This window comes from Bradysia coprophila, unplaced genomic scaffold, assembly GCF_014529535.1.
Source record: "Bradysia coprophila strain Holo2 unplaced genomic scaffold, BU_Bcop_v1 contig_358, whole genome shotgun sequence".
NCBI classification, from domain to species: Eukaryota; Metazoa; Arthropoda; class Insecta; order Diptera; family Sciaridae; genus Bradysia; species Bradysia coprophila.
In genome coordinates, this window is record NW_023503616.1 from 1028227 (window position 1) to 1043487 (window position 15261).

Below are 15261 nucleotides of genomic sequence, written 5' to 3' on the forward strand. Positions count from 1 at the left end.
TTTTTTTCAACCGAATCGTTCTCAAACAAAGCATAAACGCTCAACAAGTTTTAGAATTTTGCGATGTCTACTTTCGATGTAATTATTGTAATTGGTGCTAGAGTCATACAAGCGAAAATTAAATTCAATGTTTTTTCTCACTGTGAAACATCGTGTTTCTAATTAATTTTAGTGACGTTCGATGTGTATTAGGTTTGTATGAAAATATAAACATTATTCTGGTCACATTATATCAGATGATTATTAGAAAATAATGTTATGACTTTGAAGTTAATAATTTGATCATCACATTTATCAAAAATGTAAAGTGACGCGACACAAAAGTTTTGACGATTTATTTTAATTATAATAAACAATTTGGATCGTTCATCAGAAAAATGTCAAGGTTAGGCGAGGTTGGCACGCTAGAATTACTTAGGCACTGCAGCACAATCAAAGAACTGAAATTGAAACAACTAGGCCAACGAAATTTTGAAACTAACATCTATGAGGCTTTAGACGAAAATGCCGAGACCCTCTGTACTTAATGACGCATATGCAAATGAAAAACGATGATAATTAACTTAAGTCAAGATAATGGACTGTAAATTTTCTAGCCACAGCACTTATTGTTGAATAGAATTTAATAGTCGACAAATGCTATTGTAATTGTAATTACCAAAGTGTAATGATTTAATTGTATATTTCACGTGCTATTGTTCGCATCGTGAAACAGCTTCTATAATTGGTCTATTGCATTCCACATTCCAGCAACAATGTTTATGGCTTTTCTTGCTAAGGTGTGATGAGACTCAATTATAATGTCTAGCGCATTTTTTAAGAAACAGAAATGTTTCGCTATTTCATTAATTTCGTTTAACATCGTTTTCAGTTTTTTGTTTATCAGTTAATTTAGCGCTCATTTCCTTGACAAAAAGCTAAACAGGATGCCAACTTGGGATGGAAATGTTCAAATGGAAAGGCATGCACACATGTTCGATAAAAAAATTAAGAAGTTTTGGCGGTCGGAGACCTATCATGTATAAAACTGTCTTTGGGGAAATAGTTCCAATTCGTCATGTAAAGACGTCTCTGAGGGTGGTCAGAATGAAGAGAGTCCTGAAGTCCTTGACTTAGAGCCATTGACGAGAAGCGCATTTTTTGAGCGTACACAGGCCTACTTTCCTGTTGCACTATTGGATATATTAATCACTTTACGTAACGTAGATCACTTTCGAAGAGATCTGACGAACTTTAGTGAAATTCTACCGAAAATGTGAAAAGTAAACACAGCAGAGTAAAGCCAAGCAGTAGCAGTTATTTTTTCGAATGTCAAATAAGACACCTAATACACTGTATGAAAATTAACTCAACTGCCGATGCCGTGTGTGTAATTTATTGTCAACAAAAGTAGTGAATATGTTGATGAACACAGTTCCGCACTTTATACACATTACTACACCAAAAATATACAAAAGTTGAAAGCTTGAAAGTTTTGAAAGCTCTAGATGAAGCTTTTAGGCATGTCATAGCGTTCGATTAATTAGGTTTGAAAAATGAATTTTCGCGGTATCACTCTTAAGAATACTTTTCGTTCAGTATTTAAATAACATGTCCTATAATTGTCTGTGCTTCTACACTTCTCCACGTCGATCCGACATACCATTTTCCAATTAATTTAGCATTCGCTTAGATTTTGAAAATTGGCTGTTTCTACTGTAACAGGCGAAAGACAAATAAATATAAAAACAATTCTAGAGAAAAATAGAAAATCCAACGATAAATGTGAACATCATAATAACAGTGCATTTTATTTAGAAACTTAACACCCGTCTATAATACGGCTATTAAATAAATTATAAATTAATTTTTACAACGATTTCATTTATCGATTGAAATAGTTGTTTACGTACCCTGTTTGGACGAGTAATCTTAAGCAATTTCGCTTGTTGTAGTCTGATAACGAGGTACAAAATTACCTCCAATCAACCGTCCCAAACAGATACATTAACAAATTTGCATGGAAAGGGACGTAATTACCAGAAAGATTAAAAAATTCATTCACTTTCGTCCCTGAAACATTTAAAACGATATTTTGCGCTATTAAATAGGTGAAAAGTTAAATGAATATTTATTGAGACGTGTTTGTATTACATTGTTATTATTGTAGACACAAAATTCGAATTGTCTGACTCAATTCTTTCTTTAGCTTACTTTATAATCAACAAGGTTAAATACTAAAAAAAGAACATTTTGCTAGTGCTTTCTCATTAGTTTCCTTTTAATAGATACGGACGGTCTAACAGTGCTACTCGATATAAATGACTTTGCTACCAATAGAACTAGAGTCACCGAGTACAAAATGCAACTTCCTGTTTTTAATGTAATTCAGTTTAGTCCGGCATTTTCTTGCAATCAGACAATACACCTTATTTCCGTAATAATTTTAAATATATATTGAAACCAGTCGATAAACATTGAACGATACAACAATCTCTCTCTCATATTCTGAACACCTTATTTGCAAATTTTAATTGTGCGTGTAAAATACCTGTAGCATTGTCTAAAAATAGACAACTGCATTTACTTCTTAGGTACGAATTCCATGTTTTTATAAAGTAAAAGAAGAGCTAAATCAACGACCTTGGTTGTAGAGCAAGCGCAGACGAAGAGGTTAAATTTCCAGTTGGGCAGGAAAATAAATTGTCTGCAATCAGTATATCTAACTAAATTCATTGCTAAGGCCAGTGATTCTACGTTTAAAATGTATTTTTGCGTTGTATAGCTTTATTAACGACTTCCACCGTCCCTTCGATTTTTATTCCATTCACCATGGTATGGCTCATTATAGGTGGATTTAATTATTCGAAACTGGTTATAATGTTGTTCTTAAAAAGAACAAGAATGCCGTTCACGTCTATACTTTCGTTTTCTTTATTCTGCATTAATTCATTCTATAATATTCTGCAAAAATATTCTGATCAACACAATGGTTGACGTCCATACCACACTCAACTTTGGCATCGATATCGGGCCGTTCCTACAAGGTTAATGTAATTTACTAGTGTCACCCTCAGTATAATTCTACTGAACGATGACGTTGGTAAAATGTTATTATCTTCCATTGATTTACCGTCGAGTGTGCCAAAGAAGCTTCTTAACAGGCCTTCCACGCTTTAAAAATCCTCCTATTTTAGAAGTTTTAGGAGGATTCTTGTCTTAAATCTTAAGAGATTTTTAGGAGCTTTCGTCATAAATTCATCATTGTAGAATTACTGTTGCTGATAAGCCCTTATTTCTTGTATAAAACTCATATTTTTCCTTTTACAGTGGCTATTGCTAAGAAGTCTCTATTACTTGTAACGTCCTTCAATTTCCTACGTACAGGATCGGGAATGGATCTATCAAGAAACATTCTAGTCTCTTCCAAAGTTACCAAAAAACTCTCAATTTTGGACATAGTACCACTGTCGTCGTGGGTCATGGCCTGATGAGAAATGGTATTTTTGAACTGCATATTAATGCAAAACGTCGAAAGACGTACTTAATTTTCTCTCAGATCTAAACAGTGGTCGAATCGTCTTAGACATAGGATACAAAAAAGAAGAGAAATTTGGATTGTCTGTTTTGAGATGTTTGTCTCGTCATACATATTATATTATAATTTGATCGAGCTATCGCCACTAGAGTATACTTTCATTGAGTAAAATGAATTGTTAATTTAAAAATAGTTTTTCTAAGAAAATTATGTTACAAAAATCGTGTGTATTGGCAGTATCTGAATCCATGATCAACCAACACTAATTTGCTGAATTTCCACAAACAATTGCTTTACACGGAAATAAAAAGTGCTGCAGGCGAAATTTGTAAGTTATTTTACTCATCCATTGATTGGATTGATCTTGAAGTTTATTGATATTTTCGAAGTCTAATTTTAGGAGTTTTAGGAGAATTTTTGAAATTTTAGGAATTCTAGGATTTTCAGGAGGTGTGGGAAGCCTGCATATTAACATTTTTTTCTCGTTTCAATCAAAATGAATCTTTTGCGTATTGACTTTTGTTTGCGAAGAATCGAACATCGCAGAAATATCCTCTAATTTACACAAACGACCTTGTAACTTTTACCTAGTAAACAACAATAATTTTGATGTTGTTTGACGGATTTTTTTGAATAAAATGGGTCCATCATCAACTAATGTGAAAAATTAATTTCAATCCATCGGTAAGTTGGTTTTTTATCAGATTTAATTGAATCATGGGTACAATAGACCTCTCTTCGGTCTTTTTGTTGTGTTATGGTTTTTAGTTGAAAACCCGTCTCATTTAACTTTTTACTTAAGTAAAATTGAACTTGTGACTAACATTGAAGAGATATTACAGAAAAAAAACAACCTTTTATATTCACTTTGTTTACCATAACATTGAACTAACGGCCTTGAAACAGTTAATGATGAATGATTGAATAGACTTTTATGGAGAAAAAAAAATTCCATATTCTTGTTAGAGATAATGACAATATAAGTACTTGGTATCTACTGAATTAAATGCTTGAATTCAGACAGTAAAAACAATACGAAGGATTACGAACAAAGAATAATCGTTTGCAGACAGCTATGTCATTGGTTATCATAGAAAAAATGAGCAATGAAGATCACACGTGCTCGCTTACATAAAGTTAATATCAGCTCTAAAGAAGTAGGACACTTGATAATAAGACAAAAAAAACTTTATTGTTAAACATTGACCATTCCACACAATTTTACAGAATCAAAACTTCTGCTCATAAGTCCAATGTAAAGTTTGGATATCTCTTTCAGACGATAAGTATAACACTAGTTTGACTATCTATTACTTCTTTCGATTGAAGTATGTTCAACAGATTTATATCTATTGTCTGTATGACTGCACTGTAAACTATATGAACAGCGTATCCATCATTTTCATTCTGCAGACGACACTTAATCTACATCTGACAGATCACAACAGTTTATAATTAAATATAAATAATGCAAAAGGTCGACAAAGTAATAAAAATCGATTACAAAATGTCGGAGAAAAAACTCAAAGTGTTTTATCATGCAAAAGATTGAAGATTCAATGACTACATTTGTCTGATATTCGCGGGAAATCAGAGAATCTGTCTGCATAATAATAACATAAAATATGAGATCTACTAGCGAGCTTTTTCTCTTTCATTTATTAAAAGGAATTTATAACAAAAAGTTGTAAAAAAAAACAAATAAACTTCTAACACTGTGTCATAATCGGTCATAACTTTTTATTATGTTCGCTCAAAAACAGTGAAGATTTATTAGCAAAATTATGGTAATTTATCAAAGTAGTTCTAATCGAATCGCTGTTTAAATATCAAGGTGGACAAACATTTTATGGATCGTAAACTAAATTTTACGCACATTAACAACACCTCAGCTAATCATAACAAAGAAACATGTATAGTATAGTACCTACGCTCCTTCGATGATTTATTGTATCGTAGAAAATTTATTGCAAAATCACAGCAAACAATGCCAATTATTTTACGAATTATGGCTGTATGAGCTAGAAATAATAGGGAATTACTGTTAAGTACCCATTGAAAGATGTACTGGCAATTTTCAGGTTTTCATAACGTTTTGTTACGTGCAAGGAGTGCGAGTATAATGCTTAGTATGGGTAGATGGGTGGATAAAACGCTCAATTATTAGAAGAGCTGTAATTTATGAAGAAAGTACTGAGTATAATTGAGAGTATCTGTTGTAACTGGGTTCGGTTTCCTCACTGTTAAAAAAAAAATCGAGTGAAGTTCCAAAAGCTCTTAGGCCTCTGCGCCCTTACTCTGCTCCAATATATCATATGCTGGGAAGCACTTAATTTCCTTGATTGTAAGTCATGGGTATTACAACCGAAAATTCACCGTACCTTGCACGATCACTATGATTAAAAATGTATGGAAATATGAATCAGAACGTTAAAAGTAACACTTGTGTGCCTTTGTTAACACGATAACTTGAGTAAATCGCAACTGATTTTCAAAAACCTTTAAAATAAAATTCGCTAAAGGGTTGAGATCCTCAGCTCGACTTCGAAAATGTGTGATATCAAAAATCTGGAGTAGTTCTCAAAAGAATTCTATGCTCTTTGGTAACACGATAACTGGAGTCAACCGATTTAATAGTATATTACTTCCGAGGTTCCAAGTTGTGTATTTGATAAGTGGGGTGTTACAGCCCGACCCGAAGGGGAGGGCTGTATTCCCCACTTGTCAAATAACAACTTGGAACCTCGTAAGTACAATGCTTTACGTGATTAGGCAATGTAAATGAAAATGAAACATGCCGTAACACGTAAAATAGAATTGTTTGATGATGAATGGAATTGATGAAGGTAAACGAATTTTTATTGAAGACAGATAAAACCAGACCTGTACCAGACAATGAAGTTGTGAAGCTTAAATTAAGTATCGATATGTCCGTTGTTTACATACAGAACGTTTCGAAGATTTTCAGTGAAACTAAACAGAATTAAATTGTGAATGAGGACTCGTAATTATTGAACACGGAGTATTTGTGCAAATTAACGTCGCGACTCATACTTGCAACTAACTGAAACATTCACTGCGTTTAAAATTTATAATCATTAAGGTTGGTCAGTTTCTTTTTAGGTTTCTAAGGTCAAGTTTTTAAGTTTCGCTCACACCAGCGATTAACCAATTGATATCTCTAAGGAATTAGAACAACTAATTTTATTGCAAATAAGTTGTTAGAATCTAAAAATGCATCGACTTGCATTTATTTAATTACAGGTACAACGATTCAATTTACCGGTCACTTTGGAAATTAAATTTTATTCAATCTTTTTTAATTGCACAAATTACACTGGTAATAAGCGTTAAGTGATTAATACTGCGCTCTTTAGCATATAAACAATGTTGATTAGTTGCTTATTAATTATCGTTATTTTAAACCATTAGGTTTACTTATGGCGGGTCAAGATTATGTTCGTAAGTCTAGGTGTTTCCAGTGACGGTTTAATGAACTTGTATATGATGCGAACACTAAACGAACGCAAACATTTTACAAGAAATTATGTAATATCCTTGAACTTCATGCTATGATTAGTTCGCTAAATACCGTATAAGCGAAAGAAGATGACCGTGACTATGTATTATACTCTGCTGGGATACCTTGGCTTCTCACAACATGACACAGCTGTATACGCTTTGTATGAACTACTACTGTTTTAGAAAACGAAAAAAAATGAAATGATCTCGTGCATCTACAAGTTGCCACAAGGTAAATAAAATTCACTAACACACTAATTATTGCTTTGCAAAGTTTCCATAACAATCCTAAACACACATATGTCACCGCTGGGCTTATGCATTTTAATTAAAATTGTGTACAATTTGTCGCATACTGTTAACATATCTCATCAAATCGATATTGGAACAGTATGATTACAACAGTTGTAATGGACTGCTAAATCATCTGTAAGCCACAGCTACACAAAACGGTTTTGTCAAAGCTTACGTTAATGCCTATTAAAGCTTATGAAATAGTCTCGGAAATAGTATATTTCAAAATAGCCCAATACACACAAGATGTGTACGTACACCGAGGGCGAAGCCAGAGGGGAATACACACCTAGTGTGTATTGGACTATTTTGAACAGTCGTTTACTGTCATAGATAAGAATATGTTGGTGAAAACATCGCAAGGGCCGTATTCCTACTCGTCCAAATAAGACTTTGGAAGCACTTGTTTTAGCAATGTAAATGGAGAATTTTTACGACCAATGCGAATGTTAAGTGAATTTACAATTGCTGAAGCACGTATAATTAATGAATGTCCTGCAGTGGAATAACACCAATATTGTCTATTTGTACATATTATATGAATTAACTTAATGTTTTGAAGGCAATATGCACATGTCTGGTCTTTCGATTTCAATAACAACGCAAATTTCTTGAACTTCAGCTTTCAGTTACTTTCAAAACAACAAACATTTTAAAATATTTATTTTAAATTATATTGAACCTGTCGCTTTTTAAAATGCGCTCGACAGTAGGGTCAGCGAATTTTCAGACGCACTCGGTGTATGAAACTGTTTATGCCACATAAATTGTAAAATTATATCTCAGATTTCGGTGTGTTAAATTTGGTAAATTAAACTATTCATTTCACGATCCAAGATTTCATTTCACCGTTCTAGTAGGTCCCCTTACACAATAGAAATATGATGAAAGAAATTACATTATACTTCAATAGAACAAATTTGTGCGACAATTGTAACACCACACATAGCATTTTGTATCATTTTTCATGTGTACAAATGAGTCTGGAGGGTCAACACTCAACAGTCATTGTTTCTAACTATAAAAAAATGAGAGAAGAGATCAACTGACATTCAAAATTATGTTTGCATTGAGATGTCTTGAGATCATGTAAAAGGCGAATTAGGTTTCTTACTACAATCAATATCGCACCAGGCCCGGAATGGCCATATGAGGCAACTTAGAAAATCACAGTAATTTTATTGAATTTGCTATTTTGTCGACATTCAATAGAACTTTTTACCGCCTTTTTTCACTTTAAGTGCCTCTTCTTACATTTTACAGGAGCGCCTTTTGGGAGCCAGTCCGGCCCTGTCTCCCACACGTAGCAAAATATATAATTTGTATCAAAGGATAAATTAACTGCTATCGGAGGCCAAAGTGTTAGTGATTATAGAAAGCAAATACGTTTTGGTTAGTTTTATCACTAAGGTTTGGTACTCGCATCCGTCAGATAAATTTTTAGAAAATTAAGTACATGTATCAATTATAGACCGAAAGTCTATACACATGAAGTCCGAATTTACTTTAAATTAAGCCAAATGAAGAATACATGGAGAGAAAAGTGAAATTAGACATGTTGTTAAATCGGTTTAACAAATTAAAATCTAGATTTTTTATTTTAGCATTTCGTTCTTCTTGCAAGCGCGTGTCTCGCCAAAATTCAGACAAAAAAAATCTACAAAATCTTCTTGTGCAATCAATTACAAACCATAACAACTCCCAAATTAGAAAACATGTCGAATTGCACTTTTCTCTAACTGTATATTTTCAACTCGCTTGTCACGACCTGCCCGATAAATTTCAATAAAAATTTTATTGTTCCATTTCATTCGCAATTTGGGTTCAATGCCTTTATCCTTGCGGTCAAATATTTTGAATCATGCATAGGTCTCAAAACCATTTTCTTATAAGAGACTGAAATTTACACAGGCTCACTGTCTATTCGCGAGCGAGATTGCTTGATTGAGAATTTGATCGCAATCGGTCTTAATAAGCGTTATAAGTATTCCTTTCAACAAGTCTCTGATCTAGCATTTAAATTGCAATTCATTTTAAAAATAGCTGGAGACAATAGACAGTCTCACAACCGCCTTTCAATCTAATAATTGAACCTACAATTTTCCAATTAGGAGGCTTGAATAATGAATATATTCTGATTAATTCGATTCGGACTAATCACTGAAAGAAAATTCAATGGATCTGAAATAACAGACGAATCACTTTTCGTTTATACATGTTGCTATTAGAATAATAAACGTAAGCATTTATTTGTAATCATTTTTTTCAATTAATTCAGGTGTTTTAACTGAACGCACAATTTATTGATTACTAGGTAAATGCGAGGCTATAAAGGTCGGAATAATATTTGTTATTTAAATTATACATTTACGTATTGCACTTCTCCCCGATAGTTTTTTTTTTGTTAAAAATACAATTTAACAACTATAGTCACTCTCTAGTCACACACTCTCGTTCACAGTGTTAGGATGTTTTATAATGTTTTTTTGGTTCGTTACACATTGAATCAACGACAAATTCCAATTATTAATATTTGTTCAGCAAGAATGAATAGTTATCGGGAATTATCAAGAACACAACCGCTACCATGAAAAGAACTTGAACGACTAAACCATTAACGTTTTTGATCCGATAGCGGCAATGACAAAATCCATTATTTAATTCGATGCTTTTTGAAAGCTTTATGAAAAATTAATGTTATATTCATTCATACTGTGGATCATGCACGTATAATATACATGTAAGTGTGTATTGTATACGTTCAGATCGTTAAAATAGGTGGATAAGCTTAAACTAAGGTTATTTTTGGTCTGAGTAAAAATTTAAAAAAATCATTTAAATGTGGATTAACTAAATTCTTCTTGTTATTGCAACACGAAAATGCAAATTTTGATTTTTCTCTCTTTCTTTTACTTCATGCAATACAAGCGGTTCTTTTTTTTACTACCGAGTCATTTAGTTTTATTAATTTAATTAGTTGAATCATTATTGAATTGTATATCAATCACATTGTACATTTACGTAAGCAGTAAACGTAGTCTGTAAAAAGGTAATTTTGTAAATAAAAACATAAATAATAGTTTTAATAGAATAGTTGAGATAGCAGGGACTTTTTTAGAAAATATTTTTTTTAGAATTTTCCCAAATTTTCATCAATTTTCTAAAAAAATATTGGTCGAAAAATGTGACAAGAAAGTCTGGAAAATATAAAAAATTCTTACTCAAAATAGTCCCTGTGAAGAAAGAAGAAGAAGAAAAGGAAAAAGAAAATAATAGTAACATGTAGTAATAGTAACTTGCAAGTGGATATGCTTTGCAAAAAGGAATAAACACATTTTTTCAGAAATATTTCTGTCATTTTCTGTAATTAACCTTTCAACACGACCAGTATGTCAGCAGGTTTACTATTGGATCTATTGCTTCTATCTCAGTATTTGCAAGCGATTTTGATTTCAAATCTCTCATTTCATTGACGAACATACAACCAGTATAATGTAAAATCTTTGCTGTTTTAGCAGCGCAGTCCACTGATTGATACAAAATCTTTTACTTAGTCATTGGCGGGACCGATTTTATATTTTTCTGCGTCGTATCGGTTCTTTATCGTCATGATCGGGTAAAAAGCTGGTAATTAACAATCATAACATGTCGTGGATTGGCAGATGGTCTGGGATGCGAAAGAAACCCGTCCACAAAAGATTATAATGGTCCAGAAAAAAATTAATTTTTAGAAAAATTATCAGAATCGAGGTACTTTAAGCAAAAGTGCCTTAATAACAGCTGACGAATAGAATATCAATTTGTATGAATTCATAAGTGAACATTAGAACTTTTTTGTAGATCAGCCCAGGTGAAAATGAAAGTCTCAAAAGTTCGAAAAACGTAGTCTCACGGTCTCAAATCTATTGTCTTTTGAGACGTGAGACTACGTTTTTCGAACTTTTGAGACTTTAATTTTCACCCGGGAGTTTCTGTCGCTTGACAACATGCAGCATTCCGACGTTGTTTAGTACAGAAAAAAGGGAAAAAGGCAAGTGCAACTTGTACTGTGCAAGCAGTGAATGGAATGGATTATCTAAGTAAATTATTTTCAGTTGTTCTGTCTAAATTAGCAGTTTTCAGAAAGCGGATGTATAAAATTGTGTAAACTTAGAACTTTGGCTCCGCATCGAAGGTATATAGAGTTTCCAAAATTACTATTTCTCCGTCTCGAACACCATTGCATAAATTAATCCTCAGAGAAAAATCAGCCATATCGTTCAAATCACTTCATTGATCTTGCTATTAGAACATAGAACAGAATTAAACATTTGCAAATCGGTTAACCTTCCTTAAACGGCAAGTATATTACTAATTTAATTATCGAATCTATTACCTCCTTTGAAATAAGAATTTTTAATAGATTCATGTAACATCGTCTACTCCAGTTTTCATGAATGTTCATGTAACTCTTTATTTGTCTCAAATTGACGATCAAACATGTCCCATATCAGTTCTCCGAATATTTGTTTTTTTTTTCTTAGATTGTCATATCAGAATGAATTCGAATGCAGCAATGGACAATCACAAATTTATATTAGAGATATTGAATTTTAAACTGGAAACACTGGGTCCTCGTAACTCTCGGACATCCAACGTTGCAAAATGTTAGTTTACATTGCACAGCTTAATATAAATTTCCAAATTTTTAGAGGATTTGAAACCTATCGGTCACATTCCTAGCTTCGATGTTTATTCAATGACGACGCCAATGAAGAAAACCGATGATTCGACCATGAATCAATCTAATTAGAGTCACATGAGAGATACTGCCACAATGTTCTTAAAAACACGAAATTTATTTTTAAAAAATATCGTCAATTCAGACCCCTTTTTACACGATGAATTTGTGTTACAGGAATTGTTATTGACGCGTTTGACCGCAAGCACAATGTTATTTCTTCCCAGATTTCTTTATTCCGCCACTTACGAGCGGGCCTTTCTGCGAAGCCTTTTGTTTAGCTTGTTCCATAGCTTTCTGTGCTTCCTTCTGTTTCGCCTTGAAAGCTGTTGTAATCGAACAAAAGACAATTAGAGTCCAGGCAGTCATTTAAATGGATAAATCAATTTTACCTAGGTCCTCATCATCCAAGTCCTTTCCTGGAAATTTATCATTACAAAAATATGAATCGTTTAGCACAACCGTATACCATCTTGATATATATCACATCTCACCTTCCTTCTTCGGCGCTTTTAGTGGTTTCTTTTTTCCTCCTTCACGGCCAGACATTGTAGAATTTTAGTTTCGATTAAAATGTACAAACTGTGGTCAAATTATCTTAATTTTTGGTACAGCTTTTATGATGTGATCAGCAAATGTGCTTCTTCCAATGAGTGACAATGAGAAATAATTTAATGTCCCAGAAGTTGTCAATTTTCGGAATGTCAATTTTTTTTAAGCGCGCAACTTCTTGAACATAAAGTGAACAGTCATCAATTCCGTTTCCATTGATTTCATCAGCCGGCATACACCAGATACGGAGACACCAACGACAACAACAACTTCTGTTTACTTATTATTTTCGTTAAACGTCTGTGCACTGTTCATCGACAAAGTTTTGGAAAAATTATCAAAAGACCACAAAATAATGTTGCTGATTGATGGTAGCGTTCTGGAGGGGGTAAATATTTTTGATTTATTCTGTCCTGGACAGATAGATAATAAATTAAGGAAACCGGGCAACACTGAATTTCGCAAGATGTGTTAAACATCTTTATCTACGCTTCTGGGAGTTCTATGGATTAGTAAACGCTAAATTTACAAACGTGAAGACAGGAATATTAATGTGTCCGCTTTTCTTACTGACACTTTGTCGATTCAAAATAGCCGCACATAATCGCACACCTTACAAAAGCTTTACTAAAAGCTCTAATGTCTCAAGTTCACAAACTATGCTTTCTGCTTAGGGTGGTCAAATTCTTCGAATGGCCCTCTGTTGCAGTGCATTAACTGGGAAGCCTATCAAAGTATCGAAAATAAGAGCCGGACGGCAGAAAGGAGGCCTAGCCGCCCAACATCTAAAAGGTTGAACAAAATTTCTTTTTAAAAACCATTTTCATGAATGTGTTGGCAACAATTAGGATTGGAACTGTTGCGAGATATGTGCAATGCCAAAGTAATTGGTGCATCTTTAGGTTCAACTGAAATTGAATTTCATCCAGATGTGCTGAAAGGTGGAAAATATTACGCAGATACGCAAACGGCTGGGTGAATAATTTAAAATTTTTTTCTATCCAACGTTTAGGGTTCCACTGGTCCAACTAATCTTAACAAAAATTTATTTCCTTAGGAGTGTCGCACTATTGCTGCAGGTTGCACTTCCGGTAGCACTTTTTTGCAATTCACCATTATCGTTAGAATTGAAAGGAGGTACAAATTGTGAAATGGCACCGCAGGTAAATTTTGTATTAGACAATATCCAAGGGTTTTAAGACAGACGACTTGTTTCAGATGGATTTTATGACGGAAATATTCAGACCAAACCTGGAAAAATTTGGCGCAACGTTTGATTTTGATTTACGTAAACGAGGGTAATTTATTGGAAAACATTTGGCATGGAATGCTAGCTTTGTTCATTCTTGCATGATGTGTTTGCGTCGATGTTCTAGGTACTTTCCGAGAGGAGGAGGACATTGCGTAATTGATATTAAACCCGTTATTCGTTTGAATTCAACCGAAATTTGTGACTTTGGAGAAGTTGACAGCTTTTTCGGTTGGAGTTTTGTGGCTGGTACGTTACCGATTAAGGTGAGTTGCGAAAACAGGTTAGCGTTTGTGTAGAGAAATTTTAATAGACTTCCTACAGATGGCTAACGAGTTTGCAGAAGGTGCCAAGTCTGAAATGAAGAAGCTAAATTTGAACAAATCAATAAATATTGAAGCGTATAAGGAAAGTGCAGATGTCGCCAGTGGTAATTGCTCGGGTATCATGTACGTTCTGTGAAAAAAGGAGACAATTTGATAAGCTAATCAATCAAAAAATCAGTCTAGGCTGTAACACCAATACAAATTGCATTCTGGGTGGTTCAGCGTTAGGATCTAGAAAGGAAAGCTGTTTTGACTCGGGAAAAAGAGCAGCCACGGAAATTGTGAATTTAATTCCGATCCGTGCTTGCGTCGATGATCATGTTCAGGTAATGCAGTGAGATTCGTTTTCGAAAATGGAACACATTTTCCATTGAAATCATTTCCATCCAACAGGATCAATTGATCATTTTCATGGCGCTAGCGAATGGACTAAGTCGAATTCGAACCGGACCGCTTACGTTACACACAAAAACGGCTATCCACATAGCTGAACTGATCACAAACGTAAAGTTTACCGTTCTCGAAGACGGATCCACAAATGTTATCGAATGTAATGGCATTGGATTGGAAAATAAGTTTTTGAATAAATAAGTACCTGCGGTGATGAACGTTATTTTCTGTTCTGTTTGCATTCTTGATGCAACAAATTAATCCTACCTTTCGACTACAACTTTCAAACACAGTTAATGTCAACCGAATTTGTGTGCAAGAGTGATATTGCGAAAGCTTCAGGATTATATTAACTTTGGGAACAAGGGGATAGCTCGTCGGATTCGTCTTTAAATTCTAGAGAATCCGTATCTTTCATTTTTTATATATTTTTTTAATTTTCGGTGTAAAACGTTAGGGCACGTTAGAGTGTTCCGAAAACAGTTTTTCTGAAATTACTCAAGAAATAATTATTTTCAATTATTGTAATACTGTATACTAATATCGACATCTAGTGGGATAAAATGCTTTCATACGATTCTTGTTTCATAAATAACTGTTTTGTCACTGATTCAAAGATGGCTTAAGTATGGTTTCCACTCAACAAAAAGTATGCCATGAAAGAGGAAGCTGTTAAGTAAACAAAGCAAAA

At 33.6% G+C, this 15261-nt stretch overlaps 2 protein-coding genes across 3 annotated transcripts; one reads left to right on the plus strand and one right to left on the minus strand.

Moving 5' to 3' along the window:
• The first annotated feature begins 455 nt into the window (after positions 1–455).
• Positions 456–14779, plus strand: LOC119081693 (RNA 3'-terminal phosphate cyclase). 2 transcript variants are annotated; one of them, XM_037190791.1, is made up of 9 exons: positions 456–554; positions 13280–13397; positions 13454–13580; positions 13663–13768; positions 13824–13903; positions 13982–14120; positions 14179–14303; positions 14359–14506; positions 14574–14779. In XM_037190791.1, the coding sequence occupies exons 1-9, from the start codon at positions 552–554 to the stop codon at positions 14769–14771; spliced, it is 1044 nt and encodes a 347-aa protein (XP_037046686.1). In that variant the 5' UTR covers positions 456–551; the 3' UTR covers positions 14772–14779. The 2 variants fall into 2 exon arrangements, with proteins under 2 accessions (XP_037046686.1, XP_037046685.1); XM_037190790.1 differs by lacking the exon at positions 456–554 and adding an exon at positions 12818–12993.
• LOC119081696 (translation machinery-associated protein 7 homolog) lies at positions 12151–12740 on the minus strand. Its single transcript, XM_037190796.1, has 3 exons — positions 12548–12740; positions 12446–12472; positions 12151–12379 (listed from the first exon to the last, which is right to left on the minus strand). The coding sequence occupies exons 1-3, from the start codon at positions 12600–12602 to the stop codon at positions 12267–12269; spliced, it is 195 nt and encodes a 64-aa protein (XP_037046691.1). The 5' UTR covers positions 12603–12740; the 3' UTR covers positions 12151–12266.
• Positions 14780–15261: the final 482 nt, after the last annotated feature.